This window comes from Diabrotica undecimpunctata, chromosome 7 (genome assembly GCF_040954645.1).
Source record: "Diabrotica undecimpunctata isolate CICGRU chromosome 7, icDiaUnde3, whole genome shotgun sequence".
Classification (NCBI taxonomy): Eukaryota; Metazoa; Arthropoda; class Insecta; order Coleoptera; family Chrysomelidae; genus Diabrotica; species Diabrotica undecimpunctata.
In genome coordinates this window covers 103183891-103211123 of record NC_092809.1, presented here as the reverse complement: position 1 = coordinate 103211123, position 27233 = coordinate 103183891, and the positions used below count along the sequence as shown (strand labels likewise).

Below are 27233 nucleotides of genomic sequence, written 5' to 3'. Positions count from 1 at the left end.
TCCACCTAAAGGGTAATATGTTTCTGAGTCACAGGCCCACCATATTTTCATGCCATACTTATCTGGCTTTGAAGTCATATACTGCTTGAAAGAACACCTACCTTGGTACGGAACAAGTTGACTTGATTCCACACATCGCGTATTGCTGCTAATTTGTCGTTCCTTCTTCGTTCAGACCTCGTGTCCTTATCGTCAAATCGAGCAAATCTTAGCAAATTTTTTAATCGTTTTAACCCCATGGTAGCTTTAAATATAGTAGATCCATAAAACTTACTAAAAAGTATATCTACATTATGGTTATTGGTCCTGCAGTTAGTAGTAGTCTAATAAAGGCATATAGCTATGTAGAGTCGCAATATTTTCAGTTCTCTATCACACGACTTTTTCGGCTTCTGTATTTGTACACTTCACTATTTAGTTCACAATTTTTTCATCCACAAACAAACAAAAGGAATCAACAGGAATACTTCAGGAGATTCTTCATCATCGGAATCCCATAAATTATTAGCAATGTCTTGCAGTTCCGCAGCTGATAATGGTTTTCGGGACATTTTATTCGCACTATCTATTTTCACTGTAATTCAGTATAATTTTAGGAGCTAAGTTGTCGATACTAACATTTATATCAAACGACTGATAGCAGATGTATTATTTATTTCAAAATATGTATAGGTACCTAGTTACAATATTATTGCATTCCAACAATGATTATCAGTTTTTAAAATTCATTTAGAATAGATAGAACACCTATTGTAAGCATCTCTTTGATGTTCACATCAAAGAGATGTTTTCATTGTTTGTTACACGTTTAGACTTTATTATTGGATTTCCGGAATCATAAAAGTCGTTTAGATAATCCACAAAAACATTACCTGACTGCCAGATTAACTTCTGTAACAAAGATTTAGACTTTAGGTATAAATACAAATAGGATCCGGCGGGTCCGTGTTGTCCCTTTACGTGACAAAATTCTTTCGACGCAATAATTTTAAAAATGATAATGAATATTTTGAATAACTCATGACTATGTTGAAGGAAACCTACTTCTAAACATATTCAGTGATGCATAAAATTCAATAAAAAAAAGTTTTATCAGGTTATGATCAAAGAATTGGCGTCTCGGGCCCGTTGGACTCACCTTGCGCGGATAAGGGTTAAACATAATTGTAAACAATCTCAACTTATTCCTTAAGAATAGAAATATTTCGAAATATTCCTGGTTTAATAGCTATTTAATTAGAAAATAGTATAATTATATATTATATAGTTAATCCGACCATTGTAAATTTTGACTGGACTTACGATTGATTAAGATAATCCACAAGCTCTATCACACAACTTTTTCAGTTCAGACATCAGAATGCCACTTCTCACATCCACCTCAAAACAGATCGGGCCTGGTTCTGTTAAAAATATTACTGAATTCGTTATAATACGCAGGATTGTGCACATAAGTACATAATATTATATTAACTGAAATGTACAGAGATTTAGACTGACTTTATTTTTACTTTGTGTTTTCTTTGGTAGGTACAAAAGGTATTTAGTTTTATTTGTTTTCGATTTCAACTGTATGTAGAAAAACTATTACAGTAGTCTTATTATTCGCATTACAGAAAAAACGTAAACTCGGGGGAAAAAAGAAAAGACTTAGTGGAGCGGCTCGGAAGCAGTTAGTACGGCTTGTGAGATCAGGAATACCTTATGTCAAAGCTCTGGAACAGGTAAAACAATCAAGAAACCCTCCGAAAGAGAAAGATGGGGATAAACCCTCTTCCACCTATACTCCTGGGAAAATAATCAGGTCAGATACAAGAACTCAAGCGGATGTACAGATGAAACGTTTCCGGAACGAAGAGAGGAATTACGAAGCTACAACTAGCGGAATCAAGGTAGACATAATCCACCCTGAGTACCCACTGCAGCTAATGGATGATGATCATCTTAGGAAGTTGCAGAAAGCCATCCTACAATCTGTCCAGGATATACCCGAGAACGGCCCAGAAGTTAAATTCTACGGCTGCGAACATCGGGTGGGATGGCTTCAGGTAACATGTGTTGACGAAACAAGCTCCAAATGGCTCATTGAGGTGACTGAAAGACTCAACCCATGGGAAGGCGCAAAACTTAAGGCGTGCGAAGGAATCGATCTATCCAAAACTGAGGTATGTGTTGCATACATACCCGATGAGGATAAAGATGCCTCGGCTGAAAACATTTTCAACATACTGGGTAAGATGAATCGAGATCTGAGAACACAACACTGGAAAGTACTCGAATGCCAGAACGTTGGTGCAGGAAATATCTGGATTTTCTTAATAGACAATCCATCTGTGAAAGCTTTGGAGAAATTAAACTACAGGCCCTTCTTCGGCTTTGGTCAGATCACGATTACTTTGGTTCCTAAAGCCGAAGTGCAGGGAACTTCTTATGAAAATTCGAACCACGAAAGGCCAGGAAATCTTAGAGAAAATTGGAACGCCAAAATGCCAGAAAGTTCTATAGAAAATTTAAACGTCGAAATGCCAGGAAGTCCTAAAGAAAATTCGAACGCCGAATGGCCAGGAAGTTCGAAAGAAAATTCGAACGCCCAAATGCCAGAAAGTTCTATAGAAAATTCGAACACCGAAATGCCAGAAAGTTCTATAGAAAATTCGAACGCCGAAATGCCAGAAAGTTCTAGAGAAAATTGGAACGCCAAAAGGCCAGGAATACCTTATGTCAAAGCTCTGGAACAGGTAAAACAATCAAGAAACCCTCCGAAAGAGAAAGACGGGGATAAACCCTCTTCTACCTATACTTCTGGGGAAATAATCAGGTCAGATACAAGAACTCAAGCGGATGTACAGATGAAACGTTTCCGAAACGAGGAGAGGAATTACGAAGCTACAACTAGCGGAATCAAGGTAGACATAATCCACCCTGAGTACCCACTACAGCTAATGGATGATGATCATCTTAGGAAGTTGCAGAGAGCCATCCTACAAGCTGTCCAGGATATACCCGAGAACGGCCCAGAAGTTAAATTCTACGGCTGCGAACATCAGGTGGGATGGCTTCAGGTAACATGTGTTGACCAAACAAGCTCCAAATGGCTCATTGAGGTGACTGAAAGACTCAACCCATGGGAAGGCGCAAAACTTAAGGCGTGCGAAGGAATCGATCTATCCAAAACTGAGGTATGTGTTGCATACATACCCGATGAGGATAAAGATGCCTCGGCTGAAAACATTTTCAACATACTGGGTAAGATGAATCGAGATCTGAGAACACAACACTGGAAAGTACTCGAATGCCAGAACGTTGGTGCAGGAAATATTTGGATTTTCTTAATAGACGATCCATCTGTGAAAGCTTTGGAGAAATTAAACTACAGACCCTTCTTCGGCTTTGGCCAGATCACGATTACTTTGGTTTCTAAAGCCGAAGTCCAGGGAACTTCTTGTGAAAATTCGAACGCCGAAATGCCAGAAAGTTCTATAGAAAATTTGAACGTCGAAATGCCAGGAAGTTCTAAAGAAAATTCGAACGCCGAATGGCCAGGAAGTTCGAAAGAAAATTCGAACGCCGAAATGCCAGAAAGTTCTATAGAAAATTCGAACGCCGAAATGCCAGAAAGTTCTAGAGAAAATTGGAACGCCAGAAGGCCAGGAATACCTTATGTCAAATCTCTGGAACAGGTAAAACCATCAAGAAACCCTCCGAAAGAGAAAGATGGGGATAATCCCTCTTCTACCTATACTCCTGGGGAAATAATCAGGTCAGATACAAGAACTCAAGCGGATGTACAGATGAAACGTTTCCGGAACGAAGAGAGGAATTACGAAGCTACAACTAGCGGAATCAAGGTAGACATAATCCACCCTGAGTACCCACTACAGCTAATGGATGATGATCATCTTAGGAAGTTGCAGAAAGCCATCCTACAAGCTGTCCAGGATATACCCAGAACGGCCAGAAGTTAAATTCTACGGCTGCGAACATCGGGTGGGATGGCTTCAGGTAACATGTGTTGACGAAACAAGCTCCAAATGGCTCATTGAGGTGACTGAAAGACTCAACCCATGGGAAGGCGCAAAACTTAAGGCGTGCGAAGGAATCGATCTATCCAAAACTGAGGTATGTGTTGCATACATACCCGATGAGGATAAAGATGCCTCGGCTGAAAACATTTTCAACATACTGGGTAAGATGAATCGAGATCTGAGAACACAACACTGGAAAGTACTCGAATGCCAGAACGTTGGTCCAGGAAATATCTGGATTTTCTTAATAGACGATCCATCTGTGAAAGCTTTGGAGAAATTAAACTACAGACCCTTCTTCGGCTTTGGTCAGATCACGATTACTTTGGTTTCTAAAGCCCAAGTGCAGGGAACTTCTTGTGAAAATTCGAACCACGACAGGCCAGGAAATCCTAGAGAAAATTCGAACGCCAAAAGGCCAGGAAGTTCTAGAAAAAATTGGAACGCCAAAAGGCCAGGAAGTTCTAGAAAAAATTGGAACGCCCAAAGGCCAGGAAGTTCTAGAAAAAATGGGAACACCAAAAAGTCAGGAATTTCGAAAGAAAATTCGAACGTCGAAATGTCAGGAAGTTCTATAGAAAATTCAAACGCCGAAATTCCAGGAAGTTCTAGAAAAAATTGGAACTCCAAAAGTCAGGAATTTCGAAAGAAAATTCGAACGTCGAAATGTCAGGAAATTCTATAGAAAATTCAAACGCCGAAATTCCAGGAAGTTCTAGAGAAAATTCGAACTCCGAAATGCCAGAAAGTTCTAGAGAAATCTCTCACGCTAAAAAGGAAGGAACCCAAATACCTTTGAGGGTAATGTCGTTGGAAGAAGTTGATCTCATGACAGACGAAGAGATTAAATCTGCAAAGCTATCTAGCAGATCAAAAACCAATATCCGTAGGCTGGTGAAACAAAACTATGATTACATAACAGTGAAAAGGGCTTTAATCAAGGAAAATTTCATCAAAGCCGCTAAAGGAAAAAGATACATCGTCAAAAGTCATTAAACCCAGAGTTAAAAAATTGGAACACCAAAAAGGCAGGAATTTCGAAAGCAAAATTCGAACGTCGAAATGTCAGGAAGTTCTATAGAAATTTCGAACGCCGAAAGGCTAGGAAGTTCTAGAGAAAATTCGAACGCCGAAATGCCAGGAAGTTCGAAAGAAAATTCGAACGCCGAAATGCCAGAAAGTTCTAAAGAAAATACGAACGCCGAAATGCCAGAAAGTTCTAAGGAAAATTTGAACGTCGAAATACCAGGAAGTTCTAAAGAAAATTCGAACTCCGAATGGCCAGGAAGTTCGAAAGAAAATTCTAACGCCGAAATGCCAGAAAGTTCTAGAAAAAATTGGAACACCAAAAGGCCAGGAAGTTCTAGAAAAAATTAGAACGCCAAAAAGCCAGGAGTTTCGAAAGAAAATTCGAACGCCGAAATTCCAGGAAGTCCTAGAGAAAATTCGAACGCCGAAAGGCCAGGAAGTTCTAAAGATAATTCGAACGTCGAAATGTCAGGAAGTTCTATAGAAAATTCGAACGCCGAAATGCCAGGAAGTTCTAGAGCAAATTGGAACGCCAAAAGGCCAGGAAGTTCTAGAGAAATCCCCCACGCTAAAAAGGAAGGAACCCCAAATACCTTTGAGAGTAATGTCGTTGGAAGAAAGTTGATCTCATGACAGACGAAGAGATTAAATCTGCAAAGCTATCTGGCAGATCAAAAACCATTATCCGTAGGCTGGTGAAACAAAACTATGATTACATAGCAGTGAAAAGGGTTTTAATCAAGGAAATTTCATCAAAGCCGCTAAAAGGAAAAAGATACATCGTCAAAAGTCATTAGATACATAGATAGATGAATTCAATTAAGTGGCTTTTGGCCTATTCCACTGCGAGGTTATATTTTCTAGATGGTACTTTGACTGTAGTTACTGACATAAAATGTGCTCTGCTGTTTCTTCCTCTAGGTGACAGAATCATCATCTGTCAATTACATCAGCTTCAACTGCCTATTCAGCGTACAGTATCATGTAAGTAGACTTACTATGGCTTTGACTGCTTTTCTGTGTTCTTTTTTTTTTTTTTCATTAGGTCTGCCATAAATTTTGGCAAATGTTCAAAAATGAACTGTTTCGCTTGTCTTTATCCCGTTGAATTCCTTCACCATTCCAGAGATTTGTGAGCTCCCACTTATAGCCGTTTTTGTTACTGCCTTTGCAACACCGCAGAAGGGTTTTGGTCCAACGAATGACATTGATTAGCCTTGTTTGGCCGTTTCATTGCCCTTATGACCCTCACCGTAACCTGGCTACGGTCTAATAGTGTTCTCATACTAGGAGTAGAACTCCTCCAGTGTCTTCCCTTCTTTGGATTGGAAAGTTAACTTTCCCATTTCGAAAAAAAGTGATATTTGGAGTTTCTGGAGCTGTTCTCTAGATTCAGAATCTATTGAGAAGATCCATAAAAGCCTTTTGTCTGAAGGTTTGCTACCCCAGACTGTTCATAGATGTGTCCTGAGCCCAAGGTTACTTATCCTTAGTCTATTAAGGATCCTTTTGTACTCAAGACGTTCCCCATCTTCACCCTGTACGAAGACAGTGCATGGGTACCGCTTGCTTATATCTTTCCCCTCCAAAACCTTAAGAAGTGTGCCCTCCCAAGGCCTTAGGGTTGGAACTACCTCCTTGTGGAGACCTGTGGTCAACAAGATGGCTTTTTGGACTGTCTTAAGCTTATCCACATCCATCTAGACTTTTGTGAATCCTGGCGTTGACCTTGGCACCTTGGTTCTTGACCTTTTCCCTTTGTGTTGGCTTTTGGGTGAAAGAAAAGCCACCGGCAGAAAGGTACATGGAAGTTATTGAACCTTTTAAAAAGCGACAGGCTAGAGAATGTAATCTAGGGCTAGAGGACCACAATAGATCTGAAAAGGTTGCAGTGGAATAGGCCAAAAGTCACCTTATTGAATATATCTATTTATCTTCCTCCTTTTAAGGAGGATTTTATTATAAATATGAAAATCTATGGCAGTGGAATAGGCCAAAAGTCACCTTATTGAATATATCTATTTATCTTCCTCCTTTTAAGGAGGATTTTATTATAAATATGAAAATCTAAAAATTTTTCAATTTAACTTTTGAAACCGATACGAGAGGAGACTGGAAATTTCTCTAAATGCCAAATTATTTCCTGGAGATAAAGGCAAAAGTCTTGTGTGAGTTGTAGTCCCCATATTCAAAAATGAAAACCCAATATAACGTAACAATTACCGGGGCAATACCAAATATACCAAAGACTACATGGAAAATATTAGTGTGGATTTGACATGTGGTTAAGCTGATAAAGCTTGGCAGACTGAGATGAATATGTTACGTGGACCATATGAAATCTTCTGAACCAGCAAGAATCATAACAACAAATGATGAACTCATCTAGAAACTGGAGAACGAAAACTAGAAATAGTAATGTATTGAGAGTAAACTGTCTAGGAGAAAGATCATTCAACAGCAAATAATGGTTAAATTCATACAGGCAAATCTTCAGCATGCAACAGTTGCTTCATATACCATTGACATAAGATTCGCAAATGAAGCTACCGGTATAGCACTAATCTAGGAGCCTTGGGTTACTGAGACAGGTCGAATTGTCGGCCTAGGATCCGTCTTAACTAAGGTAGTGTATTGCTCAAAAGGGTTAAAACCCAGAGCATATATTGGACTTAGGAAAGATATTAATCACATCTTACTTTCAGGTTATGTAAGGAAGATGTGATTGCAGCTCAAATCACTATATGGGAAGAAGCGGACAGACGGAATATAGACGTATGGTCTGCATACTTCCCAGGTGATAGAGCTGCAAAAGATCCCCCTTCTATGGTGGTACGAAAAATTCATATTACATGCTATTGAGAAGGAAAAGGATCAGTGAACAAGGTGAGTATCTTTTTAACTACATTCTATGAGGAGGGCTCATATTGAATAATAAAGGTAAGGACGTTATTGATATAACGATCAGTAGGAGAAAGATATATCTACGAGTATTCCAGATATACCTACCAGCAATAGAATGCAAGATTATTTTCCAGATACCAGGTACAGAATACTTAAAAGACCTGATGGAATCTTTACCGAATCTAAAAAGAAAACGTTAGAGCTCTTATTACATAACCACTTCCCAGATTCAGCAATTAATAATGAGCAGTCTCAGAATGGAAACCTATGACGACCTAAACGTCCTAGAAAAGAAGACTGGAAATTTACATAAACCACTTTGCTTTATTTAAATCTCCAGGGGAGGATGGAATACTATAAAACGGATTGGACCTAAATCCTGCAGGCCGATCAGTCTTAAATAATTTCTGTTAAAGACAATAGACAAAATTCTTGGCAGACTATCAAGAAAGAAAATCAACAGAAGCAGCACTGAATGAGGTAGTTCAGAAAATCAATCACTCTATTAATGCTATAACATCTGCAACTGGATCAAAGCAATGCTGGAAAATAGCCTGGTTCTCTGTGGTCACTCCAGGGGGATGATCAATGTCGCTCCTTGGAGCAGAGGGATAAAGTGCATGCCTATTAAATGTGGTAATACGAAAATATAGAAATGTTCTATCCAACACACTCCAAAGAACATTAAATTTCCTTACTAGGTCGTGCGACAGGGAAAAACTCATTCAATCCTAGGAAAAAAGTAGTAGTCAATGTCTCAAGGAGCCGGAACCTACATAACATCTATATCTATAGGATGTCCTCTATATGGAGAAACTCTCGAAAGAGGCTAATTAAAGTCAAATGTTTAGGAGTAATGCTAGGTAAGCGGCTTACATGGAAAGCTTATCTAGAAAGAATATCCAACAAAGCGAAGCTGTCCCTTTCGACATGTCGATGGGAAATCATGGGGTATGGAATCCAAGCAAATTTACGTGTTATATATGAGTGTAGTCAGATCTATGATTACGTATGAAGCACGGGTATGAATGATGTTAAAGCTGAAAAAGCTTCAACGACAAGCATGCTTAATCATAACAGGATCGATGAAGAAGCAGGGCGAAATGATACCGGGATCAAATCTGGAGAGGTATAAAAAGTCATCCAGAGTTGAAAGTGGTAACAGATTCAATGCAACCTAAATATAATTTCGAAAAGTCGTTTAGTCTCTTTCCAGATAGCACGAATGCAAGTCGAATAGAATGAATCTCAGTGGCAGATCAATGCTGACAGACGGCTCTGAAACTAATGAAGGAGTCATATCTGGAGTATACGTAGAGAAACCAAGGAGTAAAAGCCTAGGTAATTACTCTACTATCTTTTCCAAGCAGAAATTTATGCTATAGATATGTACCTGCAGGAACTAATAAAGAAGAACTAGGGACCTGTTGAATGTTTAATTTTTTTATATATTTTAAAATTGAAGCCTCAAAGAATCGATTGCGTTTGTTTAAATAATCGCTCTCCGGTATAAAAAAATTGAATAACTTACAAACTATTTGGTCACTTTAATAACTTTCCCATAATTTCAAGTAGTTATATTACCGAAGTGGAAATTGAAGAATCAAATAAACTTAATATTAAAGTAAAAGTGTGGCTAATTCCCAACAAAAATAGTAAACTCTGTTATCTTATACATAGGAAGTCTAAAATAATGTTTTAGTTTTTTTATTTTTTTTTTTGCTCTAACCATAAGCACATCTGCGTAAAAATCAACGAAGTCAGTAATCTAAGTATAATCCATAGAAAAGACACCTTCATAATAATAACATAACTTATATCGAATAACAGCTTTATTATTACAGATGTAGATCCTTACCATATGCCAATTATGCGTGAAAGAATTCCTATGGATGTGAGGGTTCTATCTCCAAAAGAAGATGACGACAATACAGAAGTTAATGTGGTAGTAGTTCTTCGTATTCTTACTGCACTCGAAGATCGCTTAGGATCCTTAGGCCCCAAAGTTATTGATCTTTTAGCTCAAGCTTTAGCTTTGGAAAAAAATGAGGCTAATAGCTCGGATCAACTACTCGACAATGATATAAATTGTGTTTTATTTGAAACGGTGAAGGAAAAATTGAAAGGTAGAGTATAATCTTTATAGCATTTATGTTACCGTTTACCTTACATAACATAAAAGGGTGATTTTATGAATGCAAAAAAGTACAATTTCTTAATTAATTTTATTCTTGTTTAAAGTATGTGCATTTAATCTTCAATATTTTTCAAATTGCGTTTTGCAAATTTCTTTATATAATTATCGTACATTTACGAATAACTCACTTAATTTTCTTTATATAATTATCGTACATTTACGCATAACTCACTTAATTTAGAGCCGTCAGAGTCAGAGCCGGCGCTGTTTAACACTCCAATCGACGACGTCTAAATAATAACAAGACCGCACGAAGGTGGTCTATTGGGACCACAAATAAGGCTATATTTTTATTTTCTTTTAATTAGTATTTTTGAAACTCAATATTTTATTTGTGATTATTCGCTCCGTGCGTGACCATGGTAGGGGTACCTTCAAACGATGCCAGCGTGCGTAGCGGCGAAATATGACAAAATTGGAATCTTTTTACGCATAAATTTTATCAAAAATGTGTGCAAATACATGTTACGTATTTAATTGTGCTAATAATAGCAAAAATAGTAAGTGTAGTTTTTATAGGTTCCCAAAGATTACATATAAATTAGAGAAAAGAAAAAGATGGATCCGTGCTATTAATATGAAAAAGTAAATATCACATAACCTCATTTTTATGCAATTGAAATAGGAAATATTTAAATAATTTACCTTAAATGATATTTTATAAGGCTTCAAGCTAACTGCAGAGTGCCTGATGATTTTAGCTTTTATATCATAACTTTTACTATTACTGTTTTTAATTATATGCTCTTTCACGTGAAAAACTTGATTTGCCAGTACTAGATTTTTCCCTTCCTTTTCCGTTTGGGGTTAAAAAGATATATTATGATGAATTTTGAGAAACCCAGTTTTTAATACTACATTTATTTTGTACATAAACTGAAAAAATATATTTAAAATTATTAAAAGTATTTAACAATGTCAAACATATGTCATATGTTTAACCTGAAAATTGGTAGGTCCAAAACAGTCAGATTGAAGGCGGTAGGTGTCGCGTCAGTCACGCACGGAGCGAATAGGGTATTTTCTTCCATCTGATGGAACTATTTTGTTTGTTTATGCCTACCTTGTATTAAATTAAAGTAGATCAAAAATAAGTGATATATTTGACATAATAATTTTGACAGCTTACCACACTTACAAAAAATCAAATTGTTCTTCTATTTCACAAAAATTGATCAAAACAATAATGAAACTATATTAAAAAACACAAAGAGTTCAGCAAAATTCTATGACACAGAAATTACAGAAAAATTAATCGCGCGGATAGTTTCTTATGTTTTTTTGCTGAATATACTCACAGCAGGCTACGATATGATCCATGCATATTTAACATTTGAAAAATGTGCAAAAATATCGGGTTTTCCTTTTCTTGTAGTATTTGCAATGCCCTCTTTTACCTAGTGGTCGATTAGGTCGGTTTTGTGTCGGCATTCCAGAGTATTTCATAACAGCTTGTCGAATGTTAGAATGTAATCCTGACCTTGTAGCCCTTGATTCCAAATAACTTTTTACTAGGTCTCCTCCTAATTGTTTAATAAATTGTCTTCGTTGTTTAGTATATTCCGTATTGGGATTATTATGTTTGGTAATTACAAAAGCGTTTATAATGGCGATATTTAGGGCCCCATAAAAAATTACAAGTGGCCATCGTTTACTATTTATAGTCACATCGTAAGATGACGACATTTTATCTACAATATCTACTCCACATTTGGTATCATTAAGAAATAAAATCATCTCTGGCTTCTTGCTAGTTTCGTTTACTGTATCAGTGTGATGAAAGAGGAAATTAGTATCACATTTTTACTCTTTTTGGTTACATTAGATCTCATCATCATATGTGCTATAAAACCAAAAACAGACACCAAAAACAACAGGGCGGTATTTCCCATTGGTCATAATTGGGGCAATCCTTTTCTTTGTGACTGAATCGTACCCTCAACCGTTAGCCTGTGTTCTCTTTTCAGTTGGATAACAAGGTTGCAAGTAACAAACCAGCGATCCATCGTAATATTTCTTCCTGTTTCATAGAGAGGTTCACACATCCTTATAGTAACTGCTGCACATGAATTATCTACTTTATATGGTCCAGCAGGTTGTTGACTAGCATATATTTCCATATTATTAGTGTAAAATGTTTTTGCGTCGACAGTGGCAAATACTTTGATACCATATCTTTTAGGTTTGTTTAGAATGTACATGCGGAATCTACACCTTCCACGAAAAGCAAAAAGCGTCTCATCGAGAATTACATAATTAGCAACGGTATAACAAGATTGACTGTTTTTTACAAATGTTTCAAAAATCTTTCTTATCGGAGCTAGTTTATCGATTTTGAGTTATTCGTCTCTGGTTTGTTTATCATCAAAACCCAAAATTCTTCTAAATTTGTTCGAGAGCTGTGATCCAAACCTGCTAAATATAACAAACCAATAAAAGCTCTCATTTCCGGAACAGATGTAAGTTTGACGTCGTTTTGTATTTTGTATCTTCAAGATATCTCTCTAATATAAATATTGGTGTATTCCACTACAAGTTCAATAATATTTTGCATTAGAAGATCCCACGATTCAATGGGACTAATTGCGTTTTTTGCTTCTCGGATAGTTCCTGGTAAGTGCGAAACTGTATTCTCCCGTCGTGTGCGAATATTTGTAGGTGGTGCAAATGTCTTCCATTTAGTTTCATCCTTCGCATAATAATATAATCTGTCAGATTGATCTTTATTAATTGTTTGTTCTTCAATCGTTGGTATTGCTTCCGGGATATCCTCTTGCTCAAATTCCGTGTCATGATCGCTAAACTGTTCCACATACTTGTACTCTTGAACCACGTACGTAGATTTTTCCGCCTGAAAATTCTTCGCCTTCCTGGTCCTCGTTTTCCTTCTACTTTTCCTTGAAGAATTAATTGCAGCAACCCATATCTTTCGGTATTCCTCATGATGTGACTGAGGTATTCAATTTTGGCTGTCGAAATACTAAAGACCATTTATTATGGAGTGATAATATAATGTATCGTACGAGAAAGAGTGGCATTTTTATTTGTCCTTGTAATCTATATAGACGGAAAAAATATTAGCTTCTTCTATCAAATATTGTTTTACTGTAGTTTGCATATGATTGTATAAGTTTAAGGTAACTGGGTTTGGACTTACCGGTAAATTCAATGTGGTTTTTTACACTCTTGTACAAAACGCACAACGAACGAACTTTTATGTGTGTACTGGTCAACTGTTTACTGGCGTCTGTCTATCTTATTGACTTTCACGTTATCGACAGCGAAATTCATTATCTGACCGATGCTATAGGAGTCGAAGGGTTGACAGAAAGGAGAAATGTATCGATTAATTCGCACGACCATATTTGAATTTAAACAATGATGTTCTATAGTCTGTCCCTCCTTGACTTTACAGTACAAGAACATACGGCAATGCAATCCTTATGGGTGTTTTAGGGCGGCGAAGCCGATTTTCTTCAAAAGAATTTTCAATCGAACAGTACCAGAGTCCTAAAAATGTTAAATTAAAACTAACCCGTTACAGTCAATAGCATTGTAATAAAACAATATTTTTCATTGTTTTTTGTGAGTGATTTTTCATTTTCGAAAAGTAATCAGCAATTTTATAATCGATATGCGTAATAACTTTTTGGTAAAGAATGTTAGAATATCCAACATTAAAAGTGGATATTGTTCTATGGTTGTTAATTTATGTATTGACAGTTTAGACAGTTCTGAAGTAATGTCAAGAAAAATATAAAATAGATTATCAGTCAAGTATAAGTAAAGTTTTATATTATATATACACTACAACACTTAAGAATAAATAAATTATAATTGTTGATGGTCAGTTCACCTAAATTAAATTATAAAAAAGAATATCAAATAAGCTTATAATTATTACTGATAACATTGTATTGAGTAACTCATTGCTCATTTGGAAAATTTGGATCTTAATTGCAGTTTTTTGTTATTCTTAATGACTGATTTCTAACCTGAAATTAATGTCATTTTAATGTTTTTACACCCTCATTAAAATTTAGTATAAATTGTAAACTTGAAATTAATTTTAGTTAGTTCATTTTTTAGTTAGTTCATTTGATTCAATGTTGAAGTTCATATCAACTATAGTTATTATTGTGGTTTTGTGTGTTATAACAATTGAATTTATTAATGGAGAACGGTACTCTGAAACACCTCCAAGGGAAGGCATTGTCATTAGGGGAGAAATAAATTTTAGTCAACATGATGAATTATCGTGTAAATCGAGGATATGTTTCACTTTCAAAAATAATACAAACAGTGGCAGTAGAAACCGGCATTTCTGAAAAAACAATTTACTCTGTAAGAAAAGAAAATTCCTCGGCAGTTGGATTACAACCAGCAAAGAGACGATCCAAGAACAAGCTAATTTCATTATCGCGTGATAAAACTTACGATGAAGTAACAAAGAGTAGCATTCGTCGAATAGTGCATGATTTTTTTCATAAGAATACACCCTCAACATTACATTCTCTATTAGCAGTAGTAAATAAAGACGAACATCTACCTATTTTTTCTAGAACTACACTGCATAGAATAATAAACGACATGGGATTTGTGTACACAAAACGGGACAGAAAGTCAGTGTTGATAGAAAAACCCGAAATTATTTCTTGGTGCCATCGATATTTGCGAGAAATTCGTACAATTCGGGAACAAAACTACAGCATTGTATATTTGGATGAATCATAGGTAAATATTGGTCACAGTGTCAATTATGAATGGAAGGGACACTTCCGTATCGTCACGTAGGAATGCATTTGTTCGTGGACTCACTACAGGCTTGAAACCCCCTACTGCACGTGGCCAACGCTTCGTTTTACTGCATGCAGGAAGTAAAGATGGTTTTGTTAATGGATCCGAAGTAACTTGTTTAGCAAAGAAAATACAGCAGACTATCATGACAAAATGGATGGACCTCTTTTGAAAATTGGTTTAAAACTAAACTTCTTCCAAATATTTCCGATAAAGCTGTAATAGTAAGGGACAATGCGTCGTATCACTCCAGGAAGTTGGAAAGAATTCCGAGCAATTCTGACAATACGGAAGAAATAAAGGAGTGGTTGCATTCAAAGGATGTTTATTTAGAATAGCTAAAATCCCAACTGTTGGACGTTGTAGCTCATTTTAAATCGCAGTATGATGAGCGTATCATAGATGAAATTGCAAAAAGTAAGAATGTTAAGCTGCTAAGATTACCTCCATATCGAGGATTATACCGAGTGAAATAAAAAGATTTGTGGCAAGACATAAACATAAACTTAAAGAAGGAACAAGTATAAAATCTAATACATAAAGCGTACTCTCAAGTTACTTCACAAAAATGGAAGCATTACGTGCAACACGTAATTAGCATAGAAAAACGGATGTGGAATATCGATAATTTACTGGACAATATCGATCCAGTTATAATAAACCTTAATGACGACAGTGTCAGTGAAAGTGAGGAAGACGGGAGTAATACACAGTTTAAATACATTTGAATTATTTATGTCGATACCTTATTAATTAAGGTTTAACATATTTATGCGCTTAAATACATTATTATACAAATGTTTTATACAAAATTATTTTTATTTTATTCACATAAAGGTATTTTTCAAAAAAAAAAATGTTTTAGAACCCCTGACAGCCACAAAAGTCAATAATATTAATTTCTAAGTGATTTATAGTTATGGTATAGAAAAAAAGTGTATTTGCTTCAAACCTGTTTCTGATCAAATTTGGCATCACTGTTGGTCATAAGAACCTGTACCGTAAAAGTCAATGTGTGACAGACTATAGTAAATTTGTTGCCACATCTATTAATTGATTGTACCAATAAATTCATAAATAACAGTCTATATCACTGCTTCAACTTTTTACTGTTGCTAGTTCATTTTACTCGATTAGCTTAAAGTTTGAACATAATAATGAGCCTTCGTTGACAATAATATTTTTGTAGAAATATTATAAGTTCTACTAAAGCAAAATATAAATAATGAAATCCGTAAACTAATATCAAATCAACTATATATCAAATCCTCACTGTCTTTTTCTTTTTATATAAATATTGCTTTACATAGGTCAAATGATTGCTGGGCTAGTAGACCATATTCAACAACGAGCTTACAAAAAAGCTATAAAGAAGATAGCGGCTTTGATACACCAGGCTGGTCAAAGAAAGAAACACCGAGAAAAACTTCTTCCAAAGGAAACCGGACAAAACTCTGGTACTGGGGTCGATAAAGCTGCTATTGCTAGACAAATCGCTAACGCCCTTATAGCTCAAGGAAAAACAGATGTCACACAAGCTGAATTGGAACAACTTATTAATGCAGTGGTAAGTAATATTTATTTGTGATGATTTTAAGTAATTAGTTGTACACCATGCAGATAACCCAAAGATGACACATTACTTAAAGAAATCTGTTTTTGCTATGAGCTAATGAGCTTCCAGTTGCAAACGGACAACATAATAAACATAATTATAGAAAAGGTTATTTAATCTTTATTTGTCCTTTCAGTGATGTTAATATTAATTTATCGTATGTATTATTATATGTATTCTTTTCTAGGTTGCTATGGCAGAAGCGTCCAAAGTTACAACAAAACCTGTAACAACTGCAGGATTCCTACAAATGATGACCGGTGCAGGATCTCAAAATAAACCCTCAGACAACGTCAACTTAGATCAACTAACAGAACCTCTAACTCCAAGTCCAGGGAAAAATTCTACAAGTAATATGGAAAACCTATCAGATTCAGATTTACAGACTCTTTTGCAAAATTTCAAAGATCTGTCAACTGAAGAACAACACAATCTAATAAATTATTTGAAAAAGCTAGAGCTTCAAGAACCCGACCGAGTAGAAAAATTAAGGAAATTTGTCAGTTTAGATTCAAATTCTAAAGATAAAGATGATCAAAAAGAAACAGAAAACGATGATGATGAAGATAAGCCAAACTCTAAACATGACCAAAACAGTCCCAGTTCAGTTAATAATAGTAATGTAAGTAGACTAAAGTTTAGAAGTTTTCAGCGATTTTCTTTTTATTCATTTTATTTATGTACTGATAATATGTCAAATGTTGATATGCCCTGAGTGGTATGATTTATTATTTGTACATTTGTACAAAAACAAAGCACTTGTTAGACCGTTACAAAAATACTATAAAACAATACTTACAGAACTCTAGGCCTAATAAAATTTAAAAATATTGCACATTGGTGGTTTGGCTTCTCAAACACTAAAAAAAGTCAGTAATTTTTTTTTAATTTTCTTTTATAATGATTTTTGATGTGCAAAGTCAGGCCACTTTTTAATAATCATTACATCGATGACAGTTGCTTCTTTTTGCTGTTCGACGTAGGTAGCTGCCAGTTGCAAAGTTGCTTTGTCTTCAGCGTGACTCATTTTATTTTCTTCATCTTCCTCTTCATTCTCAGCATCATCTGTGTCGTTATCCTTCTCCTTTTCTTGGCGAATGACACACTCGGCGATTTCGTCGTCGTTGAAAACCTCGTTGTGTAGCTCCTTTTCAAGTTGATCCACTCCAAAACATCTTCTTCAACAATGGGACCACTGTTCGGCTGTTGCTGAAGGTCGTGCAATAGAGCTGCATTGTCATTAGGTTCGTTAATAAGAATGTTGTTTGGCTCATCTGCTGATGTGTTTCCTTGGTCAATATTATCTTTTATATTTGGCCAAAGTTTTTTCCAAGACTTTACAAACGTCGACGGTGGTATTTCGTCGTATGCCTTGACCGACATGTACACAAGATCCTTCATATTAACTGACTTCAGCACTTTTAAGAGGTGTAAGTTGTCATCAGCCTCCAGTTTGGAAAGAACTTCAGAAAGCAGTTTTCGGCGATACTTTCTCTTGAAGCACTCAATGACCACTTGGTCCATTGGCTGTTGAAGACTGGTTACATTGGGGGGCAGGAACAGCAGTTTAATTTCTTTTTCATCGTCACACTAAAGACCTTCCTGGTGAGTAGGCGCGTTGTCAAGCAGTAGAAGTGCTTTGATGGGCAGATTTAATTTTGTCAAATGGTTTTTCACTTTCGGAACAAATTCGCACACAAACCATTTCCTGTACAAATATGTGTCCATCCATGCTCTTTTCTGCGACCGGTAATACACTGGTAGAGTTTCCATGTTTATGTTCTTAAACGCTCTCGGTTTTGCTGCTGTGTTGCTGTTCCCCGAGGCATTTGAACATAAGGCGACCGTTATCCTCTCTTTGCTGACTTTAAATCTTGCCTTAGATATTTCTTGTGGGGTGGCAAAGGTTTTTCTTGGCAGAAGTCTAAAATTTAACTCAGTTTCCTTGATGTTCTAGATTTGCTTAGGACTCAAGTTTTGCTCACCTATGATTTTTTTAAATTTTGCAGAAAAATTTTTGGCCGCTGTTGGGTCTGCTGACAGCTTCTCGCCACACACTCCAATAAAATGGACCCCGTGTCTCTTTTTCCATCTGAAGAACCATCCCTCACTAGCCGAGAACGCCTCTTCTGGTTGAAGCTTTGAATGCCAGATCATAGCCTTCTCTTTTAGGATTGGTCCACTTAACGGGGTTCCTCTTCTTCGTTCTTGAACGAACCACAACCACAGAGCATCTTCCACCAATTCGTGTTTTGCTTTTCTCAGTGTGCAACGCTTTTGTAAAACTTTTTTAGTTTCAATCTGTGTACAAAAGCCTTCGATAGTTTTTCTATTGCACCGCCAGTCGTTGATTGTACTTTTGCACACGTTTAAATCTCTGCAAATACTTTGCACGGATTCTCCTTTGTCCAATCTTTCCAGAGCTTGTAGTCTCTGTTCTATTGACTTGTACTTACGTTTACGCATTTCACTCATTTTAAAACAGTTTAAAGTACACAACAAGTATACTGTCTACGTAAACAGTAAAAATCGCAAGTGAAACAAGAATCGCTGACTGTAAGCCTACGTAAAGATGAGCGCTTTACCTGACTAGATCCTTTGACTTTATTTAGTATTCCGTATTTTCAAGACTGTCAAATTTGTTATGAAATATATTGAACCGAAAAGAAGCAAATACCCAACATTGTCGTACTTGATCAGTATGTCATCTGTTACTATAGTTCATCTATCCTAATTTTGAGTTTGATATACGAAATATGTCATATAATAAGTAAATTCTTAAAATGTCCTCTTTAAAAATAATCAAACTCACGATTTTACATACATTTAAGAATAGAATACATTGATAACAGATTGCCAGTCAAAAAGTGGCCGCAAACAATTCAATTAATGATAATTAATTTTTTAACAACATTTTTATTTCGTTCATTTATTTTTTAAATAACATAAGCTGCTCATGACGTATATACATGTTTTTACATCAAATTAAATAAATTTTAAATCAAATTAATTTTTTTTAATATGATATGAGGTTGCCTGAGAAAACACGTGAGGTATCAAAGATAAAATAAAATAGAGATAGCGCGCAACGACACTGGTTTGAAAAGTGATAATATGTATATTATTTACACTATCTATCAACGCATGCTTGAAAACGCATACAACGGACACTTTAAACCAGTGGCGTTGACTGGCAACCTTATCAATGTATTCTCCTATTTTTAAATATGTGTAAAAATGTGAGTTTGATTAACCACATTATGAACATAGTTATCTTGCAGTGGGACCTCGTACAAATACGCTAACTGCTAATTTTACAAAAATAATATCTTAAGTAATTTACTTCGAGTCAAAGGTGCTATCTTCATTAATTAATTATTGTGTTCCAAATGTTTCACACATTTTAATTTTAGATATTTTTCAGCTTGTCAACATTGATTCCGAGGAAGAAAATGAAGACGAGGAAAAAAAAGACACAGAATCAGATAAACAGGATAAGAAGGTAACGGTAGATTCTGATGAAGAAGAATATTCATTTGACGATGTCGTTAAATCAGTCAAAGATAAGGAAATTGAACGTACAAAAAATGTATTAGCAGATACCCTCAAGTACGATAGCTCAAAACCTAACTTAAAGAGTGCTAAAGATTTAATATCGGATCTTATGAGTAATATTACCAAGAAGAATGCTTCAACATCAAAAAGTGTTGATTTATTAGGATTGGGGAAACCTCCTTCATCGAATCCTTCTATGACGAATGTTGATTTAAGTAAACTATTGAATATTAATATTGCAAGTCTCGCTAGTATAGTAAATAACGTTAAAAGTATGACTTCAAATGACCCCACTACCACAAATATTAATCCTGGATCTCCAAAGAGAAGTCAACATAAATTGAATTTTGATCTTTCGCAACTTAAATCAGACGATAATAAGGTTTCGTCAAATGAAGACAATCCTTTAGCATTTGTTGGACCAAATAAATTTGGTCCTAATCGGTTTGGCCCAGGTGACGCAGGGAACATGGATAGATTTGGAAATAATTTTGATAGATTTCCACTCGATCAAAATAGATTGCCAGTTGGCGGTCCAGGCATGATGGGAGCAAGAGTTCCTGATCGATTGGGGCCTGGACCTGGAGGACCAGATCTGTTTGGACAAGATAGATTTGGACGTGGAGGACCAGATCGTTTTGGTCCTGGAGGACCAGATCAGTTTGGTCCTGGAGGACCAAATCAGTTTGGTCCTGGAGGACCAAATCAGTTTGGTCCTGGAGGACCAAATCAGTTTGGTTCTGGAGGACCAGATCGGTTCGGACCCGGAGGACCGGATCGGTTTGGACCTGGGGGACCGGATCGGTTTGGACCTGGGGGACCAGACCGGTTTGGACCTGGGGGACCAGACCGGTTTGGACCCGGACCAGATCGGCTTGGTACCGTAGGGCCGGATCGGTTTGGACCTGGAGGACCCGAACGGTTTGGACCTGGAGGACCCGAACGGTTTGGACCTGGAGGACCAGATCGCTTTGGGCCTGGAGCTTCTGATAGATTTGGACTGGGCGCTCAAGACAGACTAGGCCCTGGAGGACCACCTAAGAGGTTCGGGGTTGACGGTCCGGATAAATTTGATATTCCTGGACCAGATAGATTTGACTCAAGAGGTCCGGTGAGGATGCCTGCAGGACCAGACAGATTTGGTGCTGGAGGCCCCAATAGATTTGGTGGGGGTCCAAATAGAATGGAAGAAAATCTTGAAGGCTTTGGCGGTCCTGATAGGGGATTCGGTCATCCCGATGGAGGGATGGCAGGACTTGGAGCACCAAGAGCTATGGGTCCTAGAATGAGTGGACCTAATAGTTCGAGGGGAGGCAATGATCACTTTAATAGAGGTGGACCAAGACCAGGTCCAAGAGGTTTACAGAGATTGCCAGCTCCAGATTTCAATCGACCAGTTGGAAACTTTAATAATAGGTGGTAGATTTAAATAGTTGTAGTAAAATTGATGTATTAATAAATATTTCTGACTACACTTGAATTATCCTGTATAGTTTACTTATTTCTATGTTATGTTTCTTTCTACAGTAAAACATGTATTGGTCTTAAAAAATTTCATGAACTTGAGTCACTCATTTCGTGATGTCAATGTACGACCGAAATTATAAAATCCGACATTACTGAAAACATTTATTTGTCTTTGTATTGAATTCAGTATGAAATTAAAATGGTCAATATTTTTTTATTCCTTTTTTGTTCGAACCTGTGCATTTCCAAGGTTCATGAAGTTTTGAATAATCCCTAAATTATATTTGAATTAATTTTTTACTTACTTTTACAGTTGTTGTTAGTAAATATTAATAATGTGTAATCAATATAATATTTATATTGTGATTCTGTTTCATTAATGAATTGTCATTCAATTTTCACCATTAACATTTGAATTGAAAAGTTTTAAATAAAAACTAAAATTATTATTGTCCTTTCATGAAATTTAAGGTATCATTGTAATACAGAATAATATATTTTAATTAAAGACATTCTTATGAGTCAAATAGTCTTGTTTTAATTATTAAATCACAAGTACTTAGAAAAAACTACTTAGTTGCACACAAAAAAAACGGATCTCATAGAACATTCCTTGCTTTAAAATTGATAATTATTATGAAATATGAATATCCTATTTGAAGTATGGTATCCAAAAAACTTGTTTATAAAAAATGTAGGCAATGATGTTCTCCATTCTTGGAAAATATGTGGAATTCTACAGGGTGATTAATAACTACGTGATATAGTAAACATACAATTTTTTAAATGGTATAGCATTCCCTATACCTAATCTGACATATTTTTAGCTGTCTTCAAATTTTGGAAATACATTCAATTTTTGTAAGTAGATGTGGATTGAGTGATAATATAACAAAATTATTTTTCGGTAAGATAGTTTCGAAACAAATTCAGATTTCTGCTTTAATCTGGAGCCTTCTAAAAATTGCAAGACATGACCAGACGATGATAAAAGATGTTAAAGAAGACATGGGGAATCTAAAATTTGCATTCCACGACATGTCTATTCATCTAGGCAGAAATCCTAACGAATTTGTTTCTCGTACTCATACAGAGTAGATCCGAAGAAAATGAAAAAGACAGAAAAGATTTTATTTCACGTTAAAAGCGTCTATGTATCTATTGATACGTATTTCGCTTTAATAAAGCTCATCAGAATAGTTATTCATAGCCGTTCTTAACGTGAAAAATAAAATTCTCTGTCTTATTAGAAGTAACAATAACATGACTTCGTTATGGACGCAATAGCGACATCTGATAGAAAAATCGGTAAGATAGTTTCGAAACAAATTCAGATTTCTGCTTTAATCTGGAGCCTTCTAAAAATTGCAAGACATGACCAGACGATGATAAAAGATGTTAAAGAAGACATGGGGAATCTAAAATTTGCATTCCACGACATGTCTATTCATCTAGGCAGAAATCCTAACGAATTTGTTTCTCGTACTCATACAGAGTAGATCCGAAGAAAATGAAAAAGACAGAAAAGATTTTATTTCACGTTAAAAGCGTCTATGTATCTATTGATACGTATTTCGCTTTAATAAAGCTCATCAGAATAGTTATTCATAGCCGTTCTTAACGTGAAAAATAAAATTCTCTGTCTTATTAGAAGTAACAATAACATGACTTCGTTATGGACGCAATAGCGACATCTGATAGAAAAATCGGTAAGATAGTTTCGAAACAAATTCAGATTTCTGCTTTAATCTGGAGCCTTCTAAAAATTGCAAGACATGACCAGACGATGATAAAAGATGTTAAAGAAGACATGGGGAATCTAAAATTTGCATTCCACGACATGTCTATTCATCTAGGCAGAAATCCTAACGAATTTGTTTCTCGTACTCATACAGAGTAGATCCGAAGAAAATGAAAAAGACAGAAAAGATTTTATTTCACGTTAAAAGCGTCTATGTATCTATTGATACGTATTTCGCTTTAATAAAGCTCATCAGAATAGTTATTCATAGCCGTTCTTAACGTGAAAAATAAAATTCTCTGTCTTATTAGAAGTAACAATAACATGACTTCGTTATGGACGCAATAGCGACATCTGATAGAAAAATCGGTAAGATAGTTTCGAAACAAATTCAGATTTCTGCTTTAATCTGGAGCCTTCTAAAAATTGCAAGACATGACCAGACGATGATAAAAGATGTTAAAGAAGACATGGGGAATCTAAAATTTGCATTCCACGACATGTCTATTCATCTAGGCAGAAATCCTAACGAATTTGTTTCTCGTACTCATACAGAGTAGATCCGAAGAAAATGAAAAAGACAGAAAAGATTTTATTTCACGTTAAAAGCGTCTATGTATCTATTGATACGTATTTCGCTTTAATAAAGCTCATCAGAATAGTTATTCATAGCCGTTCTTAACGTGAAAAATAAAATTCTCTGTCTTATTAGAAGTAACAATAACATGACTTCGTTATGGACGCAATAGCGACATCTGATAGAAAAATCGGTAAGATAGTTTCGAAACAAATTCAGATTTCTGCTTTAATCTGGAGCCTTCTAAAAATTGCAAGACATGACCAGACGATGATAAAAGATGTTAAAGAAGACATGGGGAATCTAAAATTTGCATTCCACGACATGTCTATTCATCTAGGCAGAAATCCTAACGAATTTGTTTCTCGTACTCATACAGAGTAGATCCGAAGAAAATGAAAAAGACAGAAAAGATTTTATTTCACGTTAAAAGCGTCTATGTATCTATTGATACGTATTTCGCTTTAATAAAGCTCATCAGAATAGTTATTCATAGCCGTTATTCATATCTTACCGATTTTTCTATCAGATGTCGCTATTGCGTCCATAACGAAGTCATGTTATTGTTACTTCTAATAAGACAGAGAATTTTATTTTTCACGTTAAGAACGGCTATGAATAACTATTCTGATGAGCTTTATTAAAGCGAAATACGTATCAATAGATACATAGACGCTTTTAACGTGAAATAAAATCTTTTCTGTCTTTTTCATTTTCTTCGGATCTACTCTGTATGAGTACGAGAAACAAATTCGTTAGGATTTCTGCCTAGATGAATAGACATGTCGTGGAATGCAAATTTTAGATTCCCCATGTCTTCTTTAACATCTTTTATCATCGTCTGGTCATGTCTTGCAATTTTTAGAAGGCTCCAGATTAAAGCAGAAATCTGAATTTGTTTCGAAACTATCTTACCGATTTTTCTATCAGATGTCGCTATTGCGTCCATAACGAAGTCATGTTATTGTTACTTCTAATAAGACAGAGAATTTTATTTTTCACGTTAAGAACGGCTATGAATAACTATTCTGATGAGCTTTATTAAAGCGAAATACGTATCAATAGATACATAGACGCTTTTAACGTGAAATAAAATCTTTTCTGTCTTTTTCATTTTCTTCGGATCTACTCTGTATGAGTACGAGAAACAAATTCGTTAGGATTTCTGCCTAGATGAATAGACATGTCGTGGAATGCAAATTTTAGATTCCCCATGTCTTCTTTAACATCTTTTATCATCGTCTGGTCATGTCTTGCAATTTTTAGAAGGCTCCAGATTAAAGCAGAAATCTGAATTTGTTTCGAAACTATCTTACCGATTTTTCTATCAGATGTCGCTATTGCGTCCATAACGAAGTCATGTTATTGTTACTTCTAATAAGACAGAGAATTTTATTTTTCACGTTAAGAACGGCTATGAATAACTATTCTGATGAGCTTTATTAAAGCGAAATACGTATCAATAGATACATAGACGCTTTTAACGTGAAATAAAATCTTTTCTGTCTTTTTCATTTTCTTCGGATCTACTCTGTATGAGTACGAGAAACAAATTCGTTAGGATTTCTGCCTAGATGAATAGACATGTCGTGGAATGCAAATTTTAGATTCCCCATGTCTTCTTTAACATCTTTTATCATCGTCTGGTCATGTCTTGCAATTTTTAGAAGGCTCCAGATTAAAGCAGAAATCTGAATTTGTTTCGAAACTATCTTACCGATTTTTCTATCAGATGTCGCTATTGCGTCCATAACGAAGTCATGTTATTGTTACTTCTAATAAGACAGAGAATTTTATTTTTCACGTTAAGAACGGCTATGAATAACTATTCTGATGAGCTTTATTAAAGCGAAATACGTATCAATAGATACATAGACGCTTTTAACGTGAAATAAAATCTTTTCTGTCTTTTTCATTTTCTTCGGATCTACTCTGTATGAGTACGAGAAACAAATTCGTTAGGATTTCTGCCTAGATGAATAGACATGTCGTGGAATGCAAATTTTAGATTCCCCATGTCTTCTTTAACTCTTTAACATCTTTTATCATCGTCTGGTCATGTCTTGCAATTTTTAGAAGGCTCCAGATTAAAGCAGAAATCTGAATTTGTTTCGAAACTATCTTACCGATTTTTCTATCAGATGTCGCTATTGCGTCCATAACGAAGTCATGTTATTGTTACTTCTAATAAGACAGAGAATTTTATTTTTCACGTTAAGAACGGCTATGAATAACTATTCTGATGAGCTTTATTAAAGCGAAATACGTATCAATAGATACATAGACGCTTTTAACGTGAAATAAAATCTTTTCTGTCTTTTTCATTTTCTTCGGATCTACTCTGTATGAGTACGAGAAACAAATTCGTTAGGATTTCTGCCTAGATGAATAGACATGTCGTGGAATGCAAATTTTAGATTCCCCATGTCTTCTTTAACATCTTTTATCATCGTCTGGTCATGTCTTGCAATTTTTAGAAGGCTCCAGATTAAAGCAGAAATCTGAATTTGTTTCGAAACTATCTTACCGATTTTTCTATCAGATGTCGCTATTGCGTCCATAACGAAGTCATGTTATTGTTACTTCTAATAAGACAGAGAATTTTATTTTTCACGTTAAGAACGGCTATGAATAACTATTCTGATGAGCTTTATTAAAGCGAAATACGTATCAATAGATACATAGACGCTTTTAACGTGAAATAAAATCTTTTCTGTCTTTTTCATTTTCTTCGGATCTACTCTGTATGAGTACGAGAAACAAATTCGTTAGGATTTCTGCCTAGATGAATAGACATGTCGTGGAATGCAAATTTTAGATTCCCCATGTCTTCTTTAACATCTTTTATCATCGTCTGGTCATGTCTTGCAATTTTTAGAAGGCTCCAGATTAAAGCAGAAATCTGAATTTGTTTCGAAACTATCTTACCGATTTTTCTATCAGATGTCGCTATTGCGTCCATAACGAAGTCATGTTATTGTTACTTCTAATAAGACAGAGAATTTTATTTTTCACGTTAAGAACGGCTATGAATAACTATTCTGATGAGCTTTATTAAAGCGAAATACGTATCAATAGATACATAGACGCTTTTAACGTGAAATAAAATCTTTTCTGTCTTTTTCATTTTCTTCGGATCTACTCTGTATGAGTACGAGAAACAAATTCGTTAGGATTTCTGCCTAGATGAATAGACATGTCGTGGAATGCAAATTTTAGATTCCCCATGTCTTCTTTAACATCTTTTATCATCGTCTGGTCATGTCTTGCAATTTTTAGAAGGCTCCAGATTAAAGCAGAAATCTGAATTTGTTTCGAAACTATCT

The 27233-nt window shown here is 35.6% G+C and overlaps 1 protein-coding gene across 5 annotated transcripts in view; it reads left to right on the top strand.

Moving 5' to 3' along the window:
* Positions 1-22074, top strand: part of LOC140445678 (uncharacterized) — a 76243-nt gene extending 54169 nt beyond the window's left edge. For 3 of the 5 annotated variants that reach the window (XM_072537923.1, XM_072537922.1, XM_072537919.1), the window contains 4 exons: positions 9803-10084; positions 16263-16519; positions 16755-17189; positions 19992-22073. In XM_072537923.1, coding sequence (XP_072394024.1) covers positions 9803-10084; positions 16263-16519; positions 16755-17189; positions 19992-21545 — 2528 coding nt within the window. In that variant the 3' untranslated portion in view covers positions 21546-22073. Of the gene's footprint in view, positions 1-9802; positions 10085-16262; positions 16520-16754; positions 17190-19991 lie in introns of all 5 variants that reach the window. The other 2 variants (XM_072537920.1, XM_072537921.1) reach the window with 2 other exon arrangements.
* The last annotated feature ends 5159 nt before the right edge of the window (positions 22075-27233 follow it).